The 20,022-nt window shown below is 40.3% G+C and overlaps 1 protein-coding gene across 29 annotated transcripts in view; it reads right to left on the bottom strand.

The window, feature by feature from the left end:
* Nucleotides 1-20,022, bottom strand: part of ANK3 (ankyrin 3) — a 681,670-nt gene that overhangs the window by 75,449 nt on the left and 586,199 nt on the right. For 19 of the 29 annotated variants that reach the window (XM_073886212.1, XM_073886216.1, XM_073886210.1 and 16 more), the window contains 2 exons: nucleotides 3,725-3,831; nucleotides 1,651-1,683 (listed from right to left, as the gene is read on the bottom strand). In XM_073886212.1, coding sequence (XP_073742313.1) covers nucleotides 1,651-1,683; nucleotides 3,725-3,831 — 140 coding nt within the window. The remainder of the gene's footprint in view (nucleotides 1-1,650; nucleotides 1,684-3,724; nucleotides 3,832-20,022) is intronic. The other 10 variants (XM_073886215.1, XM_073886224.1, XM_073886221.1 and 7 more) reach the window with 1 other exon arrangement.

Below are 20,022 nucleotides of genomic sequence, written 5' to 3'. Positions count from 1 at the left end.
GGACCCTTTCTTTAAGATGATGCTTCTCGACCTTGGAAGAAGAACCTTTTCACAAAGCAAACTGACCTGCCATCCCCGTGGAGAAAGGCAATAGCATGGGGCTCATTTTTCAGCCAATGAAATGTTCAGAACTAACTCTGGTCATCAGTTAGGTGGAATCATCTTCACACCCTTCTGCTTATTTTGGATTTGGCCACTTTCCTCGGGATTACGTTTTTTTGGTAACATTAGACCTACTCTGAGAGGCTGGAACCAGTCTAATATTCAAAGTAAGAGGGGAAGAGACTGACCCCCCTCAAAAACAAAACAAAACACAGACCTCCCACGTCAAAGACAAAGATACTTGTTCACTTGTGCAAGTGTCCACATGAATTGCCTCCAGTGCTAAATGATAACAAGGCTCCCTGAAAGTGCTCTGGTGAGCCCGCATTGTCTTAGATATACACATACTTAACTGCCTTTACTCAATAATGAAGACGATAGGGCAACTTCATGAAGAAGCCTAAGACGAAACCTGATCCTTCCCAGCACTCAATAGTGAAAATCAACTCGTGATCAGGAACAATAGCAACAGAATGGACTAAAAATGATTCAAGATAAACTCTGGGGGCCACCTGGCTGGCTCAGTTGGTAGAACTTCTGACTCTTGATCTCGAGGTCATGAGTTTGAGCCCCACGTTGGATGTAGAGATCACTTAAATAAAACTTCAAAAAAATAAACTCTGGGTTTGAAAATTTGGTTGTACTAGTACAAATGGACACTGGAGTGTTTACACAGGGAGGGCACTGTTTGCCCTGGCAATAACCAGCTGATCTCAACAATATAGATGGTAATTCAGATCAGGCCTGTCTTGTTCACTGCTTGCCTTGAGCAGCTGAGCACAGTTCCCAGCACAGTTCTTACACAGTAAGCACATGACAAATGTTTACTGAATGACCAACTGAACAAAAACTTTTGTGTTAAGGGTGCTTAGGAACTGCCTACATCAGATGAGGTTACAAATACTAAAAATATATCTATATGAAAAAGATATACATAAAAAACACTTGTAGCAGAGCAGTCTGAAGGTCATAGGAGAAGGTTATCTATGTCAATATAAAAATACCCAAACTACAAAGAATCTCAGAACCATAGGGAAAAAACGAGTCTTAGAAGATTTTAACGACAAATTAGAAGCAGCTCTTCCTTTGGGTTCCGCATAGCACCCAGTGGCTAACTGGTAGTCATTAGCAATCATTTATTGTTCTAAGGTTTTCAACTTTATAGAGCCAGTAGACTGAGGAAAGGTGAGAATATATATTAAGCAGGATAGGGTCCTGTTATTCAGTAACATCATGAAATACAGTGATTTGTTTTCCAAACTCACCCCTTACATATTCTGTGCAAAATAAAATTTCATGCAATATAACTTATTAGAAACAAATCAAAAGGTGATGTTTAATCATATTTGTTGTATCTTATTAATGTTTAAACTAAAGCAGGAATTCTACGAATGATCCTAAAACCAACACATGAATGTTTCTAGTTTTAAGAATAGCGGATGACGAATGCTGATGCACTACAGACATTGACATTTCTAACTGTGGGAAAACTTCACGTAAATTAAAAATACAAAAAAGGGTGGTACACATAAAGGACACAGTTATCACCTTGAATCATACTGAGGAAGTGGAGAAGAATAGCTGCAAAATAATTTAGAAAGCAAATGGGAAAAATTAATGTAAGATAATTAGAAGCAGGCAACAGAAAATGTCAATGATAAGCAAAGGAAAAATAAAAACCATCAGAAAATGAAGCCAAGGCATTTGGCATTTGTGGGACAACCTGGAAAAATATTCGCCTTAAGTGGCTACAGAAGCTATTCCACAGACGTGGCATTAGTGAATCACTTCCAACTGTCTACCAAGTCTGTATTTTCCTTTTCAAATAAGCCCACGCTAACTGCCATTACTTTTGCTCTCCTGGACATGCCTACTGTCTTCAGTAAATTCAAGAGGAAGGAGAGAGAATTTGTGTATTCAGATATTTCATTGTCTCCAGTGTATGGGAAAGTTTACTTCTGATTTCATTATTCCGTGCTCCCTCAACTTCTCATTTGAAGTTCAAACTATCGTTTGAATCAAAGCACAAGAATTGACTAAATTAGACCCTCGTACTCTTCTTTCCTATGTAGAGAATACAAGATGCTGGTTCTAGGTCTTGGTAACATGGCAACAATTTACCAAGCTTGATACAAGGAACTCTTGAACATGCTGTTCACTGTGTCCCAAGTATTTTATATTTTCCTTCTCAACTGTTTTTTTTTTTTTTTTTGCTTTTGCGATGTTAGGCCCATACACATCTAACATCAGTGGTGTAAATATTTTAAGCAATTAAAAATTAATTTACTATAATTAAAGATTTTTCTGATTGAGTTAAAGAAATGCAATGTTAATGAGTCAAAGGCCACCATGTAATTTATAGTTTATAAAGCCCTGTCATGTCAATTATTTCCATTTGAATAATTGCAGCTCTTCGTGCTACAAGGCACAATTCCGTAAGAATACTTTAAATAACCTGCAGCATTACTCTGAGTCTGACTTTTCATCTACAAAATGGGGATAATGAGTAAAACCTATCTCACAGTGTCATTTCAAGGTTCAAATAAAAATTAAGTAAGATAATATATGTAAAACATTTAACACAATGCCAGGCACATACAAAAGTAAACATTAGCTATTACAATTTATTTCAATTAAAAGCAGCAGAAAATACTTCATGTAATATGTACAGCATTTCAGAAATGTTAATTATTATTCATTTATTTAATTGTAAACTAATCCACCCTTGTCCTGGATCACAACTAATTTACAGCCTAAATGCTGGTTTCAGAGGTGAAAACACCTGGATGCTTTCATCAGCTCCATTATTTCCATTCCATTTGTGTGGATTCAATTAGCCCATGTTTTAATTGCCTACAGGTGAAGAATCTCATATCTAAATATACGCTGATGATCAATTCCACAGTTGGAGCAGGTCACCTCCTACCACCTACTTCAGATTCTGCCGACTAGTGGGACAGCAGGAAGGAGCCTGTCGCATGTGGTTTTTACCACAGCACCCTTGGGGTACACACACTGGTACATTCACTCTTTAAAAGTGAATTCCTTTCTTTCCATTTTAAAATTAATTTCTCTTCCTTCCAACTATAATTGAATACCTTGATCATAATTTTATTTTAGGAATGCAGAAAGTACCAAACTTGATCTGAAGATTTCAGGCTCAAAGCAAAGCACAAAAGCAGTCAGCGAGGTAAATGAACAGATATACCTACATATTTAATTTTTCATTAGAAAGGAAAATCAGGGACTCAGAAATAAAACGTCATTTGAATAAAGTAAAATTAAGGGAAGTGGCTAGATTTAATTTTTTTTAATTGAAAAGAAAAATTAAAGACCTGGGAATAGTACCAGAACAGGCAAAAAATTTTTATGCACCAATACTCTAATTCTTTTCCTTTCTAACACTGTGCATTTTTTCAACAAAAAATAGATATACCATTTTGCTCAGAAAAAAAAAATTGACTAATGACTTACAAATATACATCACATATACTCACTAATGAAGTCTTCAGAAGACCAATATTTCATACATATGAAGCTTGTTGATATGAATTTATAACTCCAAATAATAAATGTAATGTTGATTTAATAGGATAGAGAAAAGTGACTTTAGATTACTTACCCAGAATGAACAGGACTTGAGACAAGATTGACATTGTCCAAGGTATCTGCAGCCCAGCTATAATGTCTTAGAGAATCTGAGTCAAATTCTCTTGTGAATGTTAGATGCTGCAAAATAAAATGATATATGGCATCAACAGCCCACATACGACACTGTTTCTCTGTATCTACAAAATACACCTGCATGTCTCTGTAAGTCCAGATAGTCAAAATAAACAATTTGTACTAAAGGTCTATAGGTCTACATTGAAGTTTCAAGAATAGGAACCAAAGTTTATTGATATGTTGTATTATTTCAGTCTTTTAAGAAAGCATCTTGAGTAATTGGCATGGCAAAAGGAATATCACAGATTTCAAACGGGAAGTAGACATAAAGCACGTCTGCTGATTAGTATGATCATCGGCTTGAAGAAAGGCATTTGAGATGTGACCTGAAAACCGACTTTTCCATGAAACACAGTATACAACTGATTGCAAAACTATGATTACTTTGACTTGGCTTTTGACATTATTTTCTTGAAAATGAACAAGACGAGGCTGTCAGTTCAAGGAAAGTAACTGATGGCAGTAGTTGCTAATGATAAAATTTGAGTTTTCAAGCAAAAATTAGAATTTTGGAAACTTTATGTCCACCTCTGTGATGAGCTCAGTGGTGATATTAACAAATGTGATACATTCGTTTTGGATAAGAAACGTGTATCAACATTATAAAGATTTGCATAAATTAGTGAAGCAATATTTTCCAAATCATCAATGAACTATGTTCTATCAACAAGAGGTACATTCAATGTGGAAATGCTAACCATGATTTTAACGACTCGAACAAATCTCCAAATTCATCTTACAATTTTAAAAGTTTTCCCCTATCTGAAAAAAAAAAAATCTTGGTGACTTTTGTTTTTCCAAGTGGGGTAGGGCAGCTAGCAGAAGCCTACTAACCACCAGATAATTCCGGAAATGGGCTCTGAGCGCGGCAAGATCATTCCGGAAATGGGCTCTGACTGCGGCAAGATAATTCCGGAAATGGGCTCTGAATGCGGCAGAACACAGCTGAGGCAGAGGAGGAGCCTCAAGGTGCATCACTCGGGGCGGGGGAAGACCCTGAAGAGTGGAGCGGACTTTTTGTTGCCATTTTTAACTTGGGTGCCTTCGTCCATTATCCGTGCAGACAGAATTGGGGCTTTGTACCTCCTATAGGCCACCACTGGGCAGTAGAAAAACCAAAGGGGTTTCGGTGGAGATTTGGGCGGCTACAGATTTCTGTGAAGAACATTTGCTGAATTCTGGGTCTGTGCAGAACAGACAGCTAAAAACCTAACTAGAAAATCTCTAAAAGGCACAGTGGTGCTTCTTGGGAGTTTCATGAGGAAAAGATTTGAGTTTGGAACTTGTCAAGGGATGGGGTCACGCAAGATTCTCCCATAAGGATCTTCACAAAGGCCAGGGACAAACCCGGGGTAGTCTGAGTTTACCAGCGCTGCAAACGGTTTTTGCCTCATTGCAGCAAAAACTTGACTGGATGGAAACAATCAGCCACCACTCTATTTGCCGAGCAGAGGCAGGGAGCATCCTCCGTGGAGAATTACATCATCATCGGGTGTGTCGTGCCTACAATTTTTTATATATCATGTCTGGCACGCAGGGAGAAACTGCCAAGCATGGCCAGAGCACAGGAACAAAAACAAAATAAAAGAGATACCATAAACAGACTCCCAGGTCATCCTACATTTTGAAGTAAGCAAATAAGAACTTCACAACAGCTGTGATTAGTATGTTGAAGAAAATAAAGGAAAAAACGGAGGAAATAAATTAAAAGGTGGATGATTTAACAGAGCCCTGGAATATATGTAAGAAATCAAATGGGCATTTGTTCACTTGTAAATACAATGTCAGTTCTTGACAAGACACGACAGAAAACAGGGTTCGAAAATTGGAAGTATAAACGGAAAAATGCACAAAAGAAAGGATTTTTGTTTTTGTTTTGTTTTTCAAAGGTTTTATTTATTTGACAGAGAGAGAGAGAGCGAGAGAGGGAACACAAGCAGGGGGAGTGGGAGAGGGAGAAGCAGGCTTCCCGCGGAGCAGGGAGCCCGACGCGGGGCTCGATCCCAGGACCCTGGGACCATGACCTGAGACAGACGCTTAACGACTGAGCCACCCAGGCGCCCCAAAAGAAAGGATTTTGAAAAAGAATGGAAACTACGTGTTTTCCCACGTGTAACGACTCTGGGAGGAGGAGAGTAGGACAGAAGCTACCTTTGAGGAGGGATGAGCTTTCCTTTACTGGTCCCCAGTCAGGGACAGAGTCTCCAGGCAGAAACTGGGAAGTCTTCTCCGGGATTTCCCAGTGACTTAGGATTCACTGGGAATTGGGATTTCCCAGTAAAATGTCCCTGGCTTCTTCCTTGAGTAGAAATCATAGATGGCAAGCTCTCCACCATGTGGAGGGCTTCCAATGAGCTCAGTGGTGATCAAACAGCCAAGAGTCATGCACAGTTGAGAAGCATCTAATATGAGGAATAAAATAAACAAGCAAACAGAACAAAAGAAAATTGGAAGAAACAGGGATTTTAGGGAGAAGAAAGCTTAAATTTTTCATTAATGTCCAGAGAGATGAGATCTTCTTACACTTATAAAGCAATGAAATACTAAACCCAAAACAAAACAAAAAACCCAGAGAAAAAAAATAACTCATAGAAAATAACAAATATAGCATTGAAGTTGAAAAAATATCTAGAAGTTGGGGGAGACTTCAAATGTAGAGAATAGGAGAACACACAAGAAAGCAGAGGATTACTTCAGAAATTTCAAATCCATTTCCTTTCTCAAAAAAAAAAAAAAGTTCCAGAAAGAGAAAATAGTGAAATAGAGGAGAAGAAATCAGAAATACTTCAAGAAACTTCCCTAGAGCAGAAGACCTGAGTTTCCAGAGTAAGAGGACCCACTTGAGTGACCAGCACTATGAATATAAATACACTATAGCACATCATCGTGAAATTTCAGAACTTGGAGACAAAGAAAGAGCCTACAAATTAAGAGAGGAAAAATGATCACAGATGGCAGACTTCCCCCGACTTTTAACAGCAAAAACTGAAGTTCAAGGCAATGGAGCAATTCCTTCAATGTTCTGAGAGGAAATGATTTTCAACCTAGAATTCTAAAACCAGCCAAAAAAAAAAGGTGTGAAAATAAAACTAAGATATTTTCAGAAATATAAAAACCCCCCAAAATACATTTCTCATGAACCCTGTAAGGAAACTATTGGAAGATGCACTCCATCAAAATGAAGGATTAAACAAAGAAGTGGGGGAAGACACAGGGTCTAATGTAAGAACATAGGGAATTTTCATGGTGACAGTGAAGGAAGACCCAGGAGAACATCCATGCAGTGGGCCTGCAAGGAACTTGACACGTAAGAAAGCTCAAAGAGAGATGAATTAAGCAGATGAAATTTATAGAACACCTGACGAGTGTGAACATATTAGAGGAGATTGGCACAACTGGGTTGGAGTTTGGGGGTTGGACTAGGGATACATAAAGAGAACAACAAGCAAATGAGAAAACTCTAGGGAAAGCAAAATATTGTGCCCCAAAGAAAATGCAGTCATAATACACTTCACATCTGTGTATAACATTTACATAGGTATAATAATAGAAGCACTAAATACTGGTGTAGCCAAAATAAAACACAACTGTTTTGGGAAAGTGGGGGGATGGAAAGCATGCATGGTGGGAGGGAAGAGGTATTCAAAAATATGAGGAATAAAATAAACAAGCAAACAGAACAAAAGAAAATTGGAAGAAACAGGGATTTTAGGGAGAAGAAAGCTTAAATTTTTCATTAACGTCCAGAGAGATGACATCTTCTTACATTTATAAAGCAATGAAATACCAAACCCAAAACAAAACAAAAAACCCAGAGAAAAAAATAACTCATAGAAAATAACAAATATCATAGCATTGAAGTTGAAAAAATATCTAGAGGTTGGGGGAGACTTCAAATGAGACTCAAAACTTCATTTTCCATTTTGGGAAGTCAATAAATAATTCCTGAAATGGGCAAAAGCCAACAAGAGGCAACATATACATATTATTTAGAGACACAGAAGCACAGGACTGATCAAAAGGCACTCTAAGCAGTTGTCTCTGGAGAGGAGAAATTGGAGGCTGAAGGTGTGTATGGGGATTCTTCTTCTTTCCTAATGAGTACATCTTACAAAATGACATGGCTTATTTGTTTGTATAACTTTGATAATAAAACATAAATTTAAAAACTTACTGTGAATTACAAAGATTTTTTAAAAGGCCTTGAAATCAAACTGGAAAAGAGTTAGAGGCCACAATAGCAAGGTCCTAACCCCGCAAGAGCAACACATCATCAATTTAAAAAGTTCCCTGATTCTACATGGATTGACTAAAGATTATGTGTTGGTGTTAGTCTGGCCTTATTTACCAATTTTACTGACTTTCATAGACCCCAACCAACTAACCTTCAGAATAGGGCAAATATTAACATAAAATGGGTGGTGATGCTCACTTTAATTTTTTAGCAAACTATAATTCCTACACTGGGGGCCCTGAGGTCACTTTTCACAAAGGGACCCATTAAAAAAAAAAGTTCTAATAAATAAGTAATACCACTCCTCTTTGGTAATTACAGTAAATTATTTACCTTTGGTACTCTTAGCAACATGCACTGGCAACATTAATTATTGAAACAATGAATTATACCATGCAAGAAGGTATCACCACCATCATGTACTATTTATGGAGGCGGGAGCGTGCCAGTACCTGGATCCCAAGTCCCTGCTGGTCCTTCTGGACTCCTTTACCCTCCGAACTCTCTGCCGCTCACTGAAACTTTGTCATCACACAAATGAACAAGTGTATAATGAACAAATACACTTGGTCAGAATGACGACCTGTATAACCCAAGAGTTGTCCCAGTTTTTTTTTTTTCCTCAGAGAGGTTTGCTTAGGTTTATGAGCAATAAATGAGCCATAAATAAATGAGACCTACCAATTTTAATAAGCTAAACACAAAGAACTTGCTCTTCCTGTGCTGCATCCATCTAAACACAAAATAAGGCAATTTGACAGAGCCTATATTTTTTATAGAAAGAGACTGAATTCGTAGCTTCACTTCTAAGCTCCCTGTCTCCAAATACTTATTTCTACAGATTAGCATTTACTTAAAACTGAAATGTCAAATTTCACCTGTTTATTTATTTTAATAAACAATATGAACTCCAAAATGTTCTGACATGTTATTGTGAATGGCACTGTGGTACCAGTGAAAAGCTTTTCCTCTATTTGGTTACTGAACAAATAGACATTTAAAACGATAAACAGGATATCACATTATGGTGATGGTTAAAAAAGATGAACTAGATTGGCTCTTAAGCTTGCCACAGCAAGGAGGGGTGTTCCCAGGGTTTAATGGAAAAAGTTGGCAGCCTTAGATTTAAAAATTGCCTTTGCGACTTGTTAATAGAGAACATGTCATTCCCACTCATGAATTTTCCATTTTGGAAAGGCAACTCAGTTGTATAACTGTGGGCCTCTTCCTATCCCTTTATATTCACTCTGGCCCTGGAGATGTGGAGTGACTTATTTGGCCAGTAGATCTGGGAAACAGAGCTGGGAAGGCTCTGCTCAAACCCAACGTTCACCCTCTTGGGCTTGAGCTTGGTCCCAGAGAGCGAACATTCTCCCCGAAGCTTACTTCCTTGAAGGGTATGCCTACCCTGGGGGTTGGTGATGTGGGCCACTGGGGAGCGGATGTGCCTATTTCAAGGGTTCAATTAGCAGGACTAGTTGGCTCAGACACTCAGCCAGCCCTCAACCTGGCCTCCATCAGGAATAACGGCAATATTCTGCCTTTGACCTTTCCTTATCTTTTTTTATTGAAAGCCCTTCTGGAGATACCCCAACATGGCTTCCGGCTTCATGATCCTAAGTGTGTTTCTTAGCTTTTTTCAGTCTTAGTTTCTTCATTTGCAAACTGAGGGCTGGTTGCTGTGGAGATTAAATAAAAATGTACATCAAATATCCGGCACCAAGGCCAGTGTTGGCGTGGAGTCATAGTAATGTTTCTTTATATGTGTAGTCATTTCTGCTTTTCAAAGGACTTTCATTTATATTTGCTCATTTGCTAACATGTGATGATCTGGGGAAAACACAGCAAAAACAAACTGTTCCAGTGCCAGCACAGGTCCTTTACAGTTATGCACACGGCATGCTGATGTCAAATCAGTGGTGCCCATTTGGCTAGAAAAACGCGTCTTGTAAATGTGTAGCACTTACTTGTTGATTCAAAAATGCTTAGATTCCTATGCTAACAAGAGCAATACCAAAACTTCCTGTGTGTCAGCTGTGTCAAGCACTGTCCTAGACCTTTACAGTCATTTATTCTCTGAATCCGCAGCATCTAGTCACACGAGGAGTCATAGTATACCCATTTCCCAGATGAGGAGACTGAAGTTCGGAGAGAAACTTCAAAAATTGCATGACACAAAATCAACACCCTGCACTGGGCAGCTCTCGTAGGACACTGTGTTAAGGAAAAATTCACTCTGACTTAATAAGACCTTTTATGCCCACATCAAAAATGAGATGAATAATAAGCACACCATTTTTCATCTTGGAAGTGATGTCAAGGACCCTGTTAAAATCAAAATGCACATTATTCAATAGAGTCCAAAGCCTGACTAATGATGATATCACTGTCTCCATGAGCTTAATACTTTCCAAAAATAGTTTCTCACTAGCCCTATTCATCAGAGGAAAGAGAAGAGCAAGTACACACTGGCTTTACAAGAGGACACACCCAAATGCCCAGGTCTGGAAATAAACGTCCAGGCACAGAAGAAAAGAGGCAGCGGGCCAGAAGGTGTATATACAAGGAAAAGAAAGAACAACCCAACTAACTTCAGTATTAGATACTTCTCCAGGCTGCCAACTGTCAAACCCCAGTACCAGACGACACCAGGGAAGGTCCTTCTCTGTCTGCTCTGCTGCCCCCGAGAGCCAGCGGAAGGTAGTCCTGTAGATTAGCTGGTGGCCTTGACGCGCTATGGTCAACAGCACCAGGTAGACCGCACACTATCAGGTCACATATAAAACCCAGTGCATCTAATCTGAAAAACTGTAAACATGGTTTACTTGAGAAACAGCTGGCTGATGGCACCACACTAGGAGCCCATGAAAGGAAAGGCTTGCCAGGGTAATGTTACCCCCCGGCCACAAACTGGACAGGACCAGGGCAAGGGAACCCATGTGGGTGTCAGTTCCCTTGGACCAAGAATACATGATGTTTGACTTGGGCTATATCACTTCACTGCCCAGTGAGTGACAAGTCAAACCCCTCACTGAACCCCCGTTTCTGCCTGAGGGTAACTGGCAGATGAGATCACCTGTCCCAGTTCACTGTGAGAATGGAATGATGCAAGTATTGTGAAAGTGATTTGAAAATTCTCAGGAATAGTGCAGAAGACCATAGGGGAAGGGAGGGAAAACTGAATGGGAAGAAATCCGAGAGGGAGACAAACCATGAGAGACTCCGGACTCCAGGAAACAAACTGAGGGCTACAGAAGGGAGGGGTGTGGGGGGATGGGGTAGCCGGGTGATGGCTTTAAGGAGCGCACGTGTTGGGATGAGCACTGGGTGTAATATGCAACTAGTGAACTGTTGAACACTACCTCAAAAACTAGTGACTAATATGTTGGCTAACTGAACATACTAAAAAATAAAAGCGAAAATTATGAATTGCTATGCAAACAGAAACACAGATTATAATAATCCTAAACTTCCCAGAGTTTTTATAAGTGGAGAGAATTAATTTCTTAAATTGATAGAACATTACAGCCCTCTATAGAGCTTTTAGGGGAGCATATATCTTTTTTTATACATTTTTTTAAAGATTTTATTTATTTGACAGAGAGAAACACAGCGAGAGAGGGAACACAAGCAGGGGGAGTAGGAGAGGGAGAAGTAGGCTTCCCGCGGAGCAGGGAGCCCGATGCGGGGCTCGATCCCAGGACCCTGGGATCATGACCTGAGCTGAAGGCAGACGCTTAACGACTGAGCTACCCAGGCACCCCGGGAGAGCATATGTCTTATCAGTCTGCACGAAACAGCCTGCTGGATTCACAAACAATGGTGGGGTTTGGGCTGTGACAAATACTTGTGTAAATACCAACTTTTCCCATGGTGAACATGCTTTGTCAGGTCTGCCACGCTTGGTGTATTAGAGTGGCATCCTAGTGGTCAGCCACAGAATCGGTTAAGTAGCCACTGGACCTAAATTCTAGTCTCAGCTCTATCACCTAGTGTCACCTGAAGTGACACTGGGCAAGTGAAATACTCCTCTCAGCCCCAGCTTCTTTGTCTGTAAGTGGTAATGATAGTACCTAGTCCACAAAGAAGCTGAAAGCAGGAGTGAGATGATCCATTAGGAAAACGCTGTGGCAGGTACTACAATGAGTATTATAAGTATTGTGATCTACAGCAGACACTTAGTGAAATGGCAAACTGCTACGGGTCTGTTTGGACATCTAGCGCAACTAGTTGCAAATATTCTTTTAAGGAATATCCATCTTAAAAAAAAAAAAAGTTTAATCCATACTCACTGACAATAGAACGGTGGTTACCAGAGGCTGGGGGGTGGAGGAAGAGGTGGCATATTGATCAAAGTGTACAAATTTGCAGTTATAAGATTAGTAAGTTCTGGAAACCCAATGTATAGCATGGGGACTGTAGTTAATAATAATGTATTATATTCTTGGGCGCCTGGGTGGCTCAGTTGGTTGGGCGACTGCCTTCGGCTCAGGTCATGATCCCGGAGTCCCGGGATCGAGTCCCACATCGGGCTCCCTGCTCAGCAGGGAGTCTGCTTCTCCCTCTGACCCTCCCCCCTCTTGTGCTCTCTCACTCTCTCTCTCTCTCTCTAAATAAATAAAATCTTAAAAAAAAAAATAATGTATTATATTCTTGAAATTTGCTAAGTGAGATCTCAACTGTTCTTACTATACACACAAAAATGGTAAGTACAGGAGATGATGGATATGTTAATTAGCTTGATTATGGAAATCATTTTACAATATAGATACATCTATCAAAACATCATGTAGTACATCTTAAAAAAATGGATTCCACAAAAGAAAACCTGATTTAAGCAGAAAATAAAATAACAAAGGCTTCCTAAAGCAGGTCTTTTTTCCCCTCAAGTATTTCTTTTCTTAAAGTTGACTATTATCACCCCTAACATTTATTTGAGTCTAAAATGCAAACCACAGAAGCTGAGTTCTATGGGATTTCCAAATCTGATTGATTTCAAAATAATTTATCTACCAACTTCCACAAAAGAAGGTGAATCAAGGTCAGCATGGAAGCTGTTAACACAACATCCAGCTCAAGACATCTAAACTGTTCTACCTTAAGTAAGTCACAATACCAACCTGTCTGCCTTGAAAAAAAAAATGCATAATCTTGCTGACCAATCTGTGAGAGGTGTTGAATGGATCACCTGAGTAATGCTGGCAAAGCACTCCAAAGAGAAAAAGCAGCATATTAAATGTCACTAGTCAAAGGTGTTTATCTTCCAGGGGACTATCTCTAGCAAATCTTTAATCCCAGGCTGGCTACCTTCTACCACCAGGCACATTTCTGAGAGCCCCTTAGAATTACCTTCAACACAAGAACAGCTAATCTGCTGATGTGGGGAAAGGGGAGGTGCAGGAGGAGAATGGAGTGAGGGGCAGAGAAGGAAAAAACTGAGTGTTAGCATAACCAGCCTTTGGGATTAGGCAATCTTCTTTTGTTATTGAGGTAAGTGGCAATTGCTTAGGTCTTAAAGTGACAGACTTGCAATTTCTCCTGAAGAACCCTCCAATTCACATTTGACTTGCTAATACATCAAGTAGTACATAGCACTTCATATGAGCTCATATATACATATGAGCACTTCACACTCATATATATAGGAGATCATCCTTAGCCTAAAAAGGACCAAGTCTAACCCAAAGGATCTGGAGTCCTGGGCTGTTAGATAAATGAGAGAGTTACGAAGTGGAATGTATGATGGCTGCCTCCAGGTATGGGGAGGAGGCTCGAATAAGGCCTCCAACAGAGGACAGAATGACCCCTCAGCTCCCATTCAAACAGCCAGTGCAACTGTCACACCCTCCTTTAGTTCAACCTTCTTACCTGGTCAGTAGTAGAAGCCCTGCCACTCCTCCCCAGAGACATAAACTATGTGGGCAAATCCGGTCTGAGAGAGGAAGACTGCAAAATCAAAGCAACCTCCTAAGCCTCCTAAGAGAGGGACGGGGCCTCGAAGCTGCCCCATTTCTCTTTTTTCATGGATGCACTGCCCCTGTAGCAACGGAATTGAAAGGAAATGGAAGGCTCTCATTGCTTAGTGAGCAATTAGCAAAGAATGTTTTTCTAAAAGTTTTTGCTTAGAACACCCAAATTTATAGCTATTCTCTTAAACTGTAGCTCATTTTCTTATTTTGTTAACATTACATTTATTTAGCTCTAGAGAGAAAGCATAAAATAGAATCTCAAGATTCAATGGCACTTTTAAGATGCTAGAAGACTTTCTATGTTGCCCTTGATATGTGGTTGTTCCTGTCGGGTTTGACCACCACCAATATAAACATATTAGTGCGGCCCAAAACCCCAATTAAACTGGCTTAAGACACTCCCCGCCTCCCAGGGGTGGGAGGAGATTGAGATTAATTCACTGGTTTATATAGCAAGAAAGTTTGGGAAGGACTAACTTCAGGCACGGCTGAATCCAGCCATGGCTCAAAAGATGGCAGGAATTGCTTGTTTTCATGCTCCATTCTTAGCAGCTTTGGGTTGACACCATCTTTAGAACTTAGCAAACCCCAAAAGGCTACAGAAAGTCTCAAATTTGAGCCTCATTAGACTGGCTTAGATTTTACATTTTAACCTAAAATAATCACTGTAATCCAGGAAAAGGAATGCTCTGAATGGCCAAGTTTGGGGCCCATGCTTGGAGGAGAGGCAGGGATTTCTGACCCTTCTAAATGACATTGAGAAATGGATGGGTGTACGGGTTTGACCATCAGATCCTGTCTGCTACCGAAAAAAGTGAAAACCAACCCACGTCCCTAAGTGATTTCTGCTCTTCTCCTACTCTTGGATAACTACCAGAAATCATACCGAATTAAATGTTTCTGCTTGCTGTATACCATACATCCCTTGGTCTTACAAATACTACTAGGGTCATTCAAAGGAAGTGTAATTAATTGGTTAGCCTGCAAATCATTTTGAGACCACTATCATGCCTTCTACCTATCTACGAGAAGGTCAAGTATTTCCATTCCTTTACTGATGCCTTACATGCCATGACTTTTAGCCTAATAATTTTCTCCATAATTCTTAAAACGTTGCTGAATATAAGTTGTTGGTTCCTTTTATGTCACATTAAATAAGAAATTTATTATTAGAATTTGGCATAAGCATAATAGAGACCACATGTCTAAATATAAGCTAAAAAACGGATAAAAATGGGGCACCTGGGTGGCTCTGTCGGTTAAGCATCTGCCTTCGGTTCAGGTCATGATCCCGGGGTCCTGGGATGGAGTCCCCCATTGGGCTCCCTGCTCAGCGGGGAGTCTGCTTCTCCCTCTCCCTCTGCCCCTACCCCCTGCCCTCTCGCTAACTCTCAGATAAAATCTTTAAAAAAAATTTAAAAAGGATAAAGATGATGGTACCACATCCATATTAAAAATACTAACAAGTGTGACATCTTAAGGAACAGAGTATAAAGTCTGAGGGCTCTCTGATGGCTCCTTTCCCACACGGAGCAATGCAGATGGACAGCCTCTAAGGAAGTGGCCTGGAGCCACATGGCCAGTGACTCTGCCATTTATCACCTGCGTCCCCTGGGATGAGTTACTTAAGCTGACTGTGCCTCAGTTTCTTCTTCTTTTTAATGGAGCCAAGAAACTATCTCGAAGGGTTTTTGTGAAATGTAAATGAGTTGATACCAGTAAAACACTTAAAACAGTGTCTTGCACACAGTAGGAGCTCGTGAACTGTTTTCACCATTGTCACCATAAGCACCACCACACCTCCTGACACAAATGTCTCCTGAATGTTATTCCATTTAGATCATGAGGACTGGCTGGTGTGGATCATACACAGCAATTACATAAGCCATACCAGACAGCTATTTCAGTAATTCTGTCAGAAGAAATGACAGAACCAGTCTATTGTATTCATCCTAGACAACCCGGCTTCAGTTTGGAATCAGCCTTGTCTTTGTTACCTTCTCTTTGGAAAAGAATGTTTCCAAGCACAAATCTTGTTCCAAGACAGTCTGACACGCACAAATCAGAGCTTATAAAACAAATAAGTTAGATGTTGAATGATCAATATACAAAAAGATCCCAGCCAGAGTTGCTTTAAATCAATGGTTCCTATCCAGAGATGCATCCGAGATTCACCTGTGGAGCCTTAAGAAACACACGTGCCCAGGAACCCAGCGGGGGAGATTCTGATTCTGCAGGCCTCTTGTGTTCCAAAGAGCCGCTGGTATTCCAATGTGTGCCCCAATGACAAATTCTAGTAATCTCTACACCCAAGGTAGGGCTCAAACTCATGACCCTGAGATCAAGAGTCACATGTGCTTCCAACTGAGCCAGCCAGACACCCCTTCTCCCAATTAGGAATTCTGACTAGGGGGACGCCTAGGTGGCTCAGTCAGCTAGGCGTCTGCCTGTGGCTCAGGTCATGATCCCAGAGTTCTGGAATCGAGTCTCACATCAGGCTCCTTGCTCAGCGGGAAGCCTGCTTCTCCCTCTGCCTGCCGCTCCCCCTCTTTGTGCTCTCTCTCTCTCTCTGATAAATAAATAAAATCTTAAAAAAAAAAAAATTCTGACTAGGAATCAGGGGTTTTCAGTTCTGGGTGTATTAAAAAAATTCTGTGCCTAGGCCGTCCCAGCCGCTGAGCAATTTTTTTTAAAGTTTTTATTCTAATTCCAGTTACTTAACATACAGCCATATGTTTCAGGGGTATGTTATAATGATTCAATATTGCCATACACCGCCCAGTGCTCATCACCTGACAGGGCACTCCTGAATCCCTACTTAACCCACCCCCACCCACCTCCCCTCTGATAACCATCAGGTTGTTCTCTTTAGTTCAGAGTCTGTTTCTTGGTTTGTCTCTCTCTCTTCCTTTGTTTTGTTTCTTAAATTCCACATAAATGAAATCATATGGTGAGCAAAAGTGTTTTAAAAATTCTTTAAGACGATTCCCGTGAGCAGTCAGAGCTGAGAGTCACTGCCTTAAGTAATAAAACCTGACAAATGCAAGAAATGATTTATTTACATATATATTTTCAGAGGCATATCTACAGGTGACTCTTGATTACAAGGTAAAGGGAAGGTAAAAGTATAGGAAGTTCATGGATAACCCAGTATCACAGTAATAAGGGTCCACTCTTGATTATCCAAGGGGGGATTAAGTGATTTACAGACTGCTCATGATTAAGGCTCAGCAGGGCATGAGGATGGGCTCACTTCTCCCAACTCCATTCCCAGCTCTGGCCTCCATACCTGCCTTCAACAGCTTGGGTTCTTAGGAATATGGGCGCAGCAGGCCTGTGCTAATTATCCTGAGTCTCAACTGTACCTTAACCGCAGTTAATGTGCAAACTGACTAATCAGCAACACGATAATAAAGAGGCAACTAACTATGATTTGTATTGGTAAGGTCTCCTTTTGTTGAAAATGAGCTGCACGTGGAGAGTTCATTTTTATTCATTTTCCACCTTCATGTGTCAACGCAACTTTAACTGGTCTATGATGGGGCAGTTTTAAATCTGACAGTAAGTCATGTATCATTGCCTTAAGAATTCTAAATATTTAAGGCTTCTTGCATGCTTTTAGACAAAATCAATACTGTGGAGGAACTCTGTTTTGAAGTTTATAAATACAGATTTAGAGGCATGATGGATATACTAATAATGTTTGCCACTTAATTCTAATATAAAGTCTGTGCTTTATATGAAGCATACTTCTCAAGTAAATGCTTCTCATTAGTCTTGCAGAATGTAACCAGTCCCTTCCCTCGTAAAGTCTCTCTTTGGAGGAATTAGTCTCTTCCCTCTTCTGTAATAAATGAGATACTAGAGACTAAAGAAGTCAACATACCTCTTTTGGAGTTTGTTTTCCCCTTTCTTCCAAGTTTTTATTTTGAAAGAGTTCAAACAAAGATGTGGGAAAAAAACTGTATAAGAAATACCCATATACACTTCTCCTAGATTCAACATTAACATTTTGGGGCGCCTGGGTGGCTCAGTTGGTTGACTGTCTGCCTTCAGCTCAGGTCATGATCCCAGGGTGCTGGGATCAAGTCCTGCATCAGGCTCCCTGCTCAGCAGGGAGTCTGCTTCCCTACCTCTCCCTTTGCCCCTCGCCATGCTTATGTGTGCTCTCTCTCTCTCACATAAATAAGTTCTTTTTAAAAAATTAACATTTTGCCATATTTATGCTCGCATGAGCTCTCTCTCTCCACACACACTTCTTTTGGCCGAACCATTTGAAAATAAAGAGCTGACTTAATGATTACTTCACTGCTGAAAAGTGCAGCATGCATACCCCCGGAATGGAGATATTCCCCTATATAGCTTTAATAACGTTGTCACTGTTAACAGAACAATAATTTCCTAACAATATAGCCAGTACATTTTCAAGTGTCCTCAACTGTCCCTAAGATGGCTTTATGTTGTTCATACATTTTTTTCAAATCTCTGGTGAATTTATCATGAAGTTGTGTGGCCATGAATAGTGTATGTGTTCATTAAACATGCTAGTTCCACAAGGAACACCTGCCAGACCATGGGACTCTCCGTGGTCACTGAAGAAAGCAACTTCCCACCTCTGCAGTTATCAACTTAAAGATTTATTTGTAAAGGTTTCGAGATGCCCTAAGCTCTCCTTTCCCCTGACTACTCTGCAGAGCTATTTGTCACAGCCACAGAGGTGCTTGTCAAATTCAAGCAGCCACAAACTCAATGAGAGAACATCAGCTTTACCTCTAAAGTTCTCCTTATTCTTTCTTTCTTTTCACAAATCCTTCATTCTGATTAAAGCTGCCCCTTCCCGCCCACCTGAGTAAGTGGGTCCTCGCAGCAGCTAACAGGTAACGATGGTGTGAGAACCCTCGGAAGCCTGTTGGCGGCCTTGCGGCATGGCAAATGCTTCTATTTGAAGGTTGACAGGTAGAAATCGAAAGGCAGTATAACTATGGCCGTGGGAGTGGTGGTGATGGTGAGCTCATGGTGCTGGTGGTGGTCCCAGTTTCAAAACCCTTGTCCCAAAGTAAATATATATTCAGAAATATAAACCATAATTAGGTTCAATCAAGCAGTTGAGATCCCATTCTAGAACTAAGCACATGTTTTGTATATGACCAAAGTGTTACTGATACCCAAGGAAGCATCTATCACCTGCGATTTTTTAAGTTTTGTGGGGTTTCCTTAGGCCTGGAGAATAAAAGGCATGTCTACAGTTGTGTCATCAATATATCCAATAACACCTCATTTTAATTGGGAACGTGAGGAGATCAGGATTACCCGACCAGGATAATGACCACAGCCAACCAAGAGACAGCTCCTCAGAACATCTCAACCAATACCTGGGCAACACCTTACACCCAAGAGCTTAGCTTCATTAGTGGAGACAAGTGCTTTCTCTCGTGCCAATACCCACTTAAACCTAACATGCTATCGCCCCTGTAATTATTCTACAAAGGGTGCTTATGTCTGACCAAACACTGAACAGCCACTGTATTCACCTCTGTAAAATCTGCTTGCGAAGAGTGTTCTAGAGAGTGTAGAGTGCAGAGTAATAAAATATTTATTGTAGGTTCTTGTGAAGTACAATGTACATCCATATGTCTGGAAGTCACCATCTCTAAACACAGAGGAGTCCCAAAAATCTGACTATCGGCTGCTTAAACCTCTAACTTGGTGATATTGTTCCTATCACTTACTCATCTGCTCTAATTTACCTTCATTGTTCACTGAATAAGTCTAGCATAATTTCACCCACTATTGACATTGGTTAAATATGATAAGCCACCTTCGAAATTAGTTTCATGGCCCAAAGAGTTTCATCCATCATTAGCTCATGATGGTGCGCATTTAAAACCAGGTACTGTGTGTGTCTAGAAGAATGAACCACCCTGAGCCCACATGCAGCAGGACTATGTTCTTGCATTAAACCAGTATCTTTTCAACCACAATTACTGAAAA

This window comes from Callorhinus ursinus, unplaced genomic scaffold (genome assembly GCF_003265705.2).
Source record: "Callorhinus ursinus isolate GAN/ISIS: 27379988/994484 unplaced genomic scaffold, GSC_fseal_2.0 scaffold69, whole genome shotgun sequence".
Taxonomy (NCBI): Eukaryota; Metazoa; Chordata; class Mammalia; order Carnivora; family Otariidae; genus Callorhinus; species Callorhinus ursinus.
Note: the sequence above shows the minus strand (reverse complement) of the source record. Positions and strands in the feature narration are given on the sequence as shown.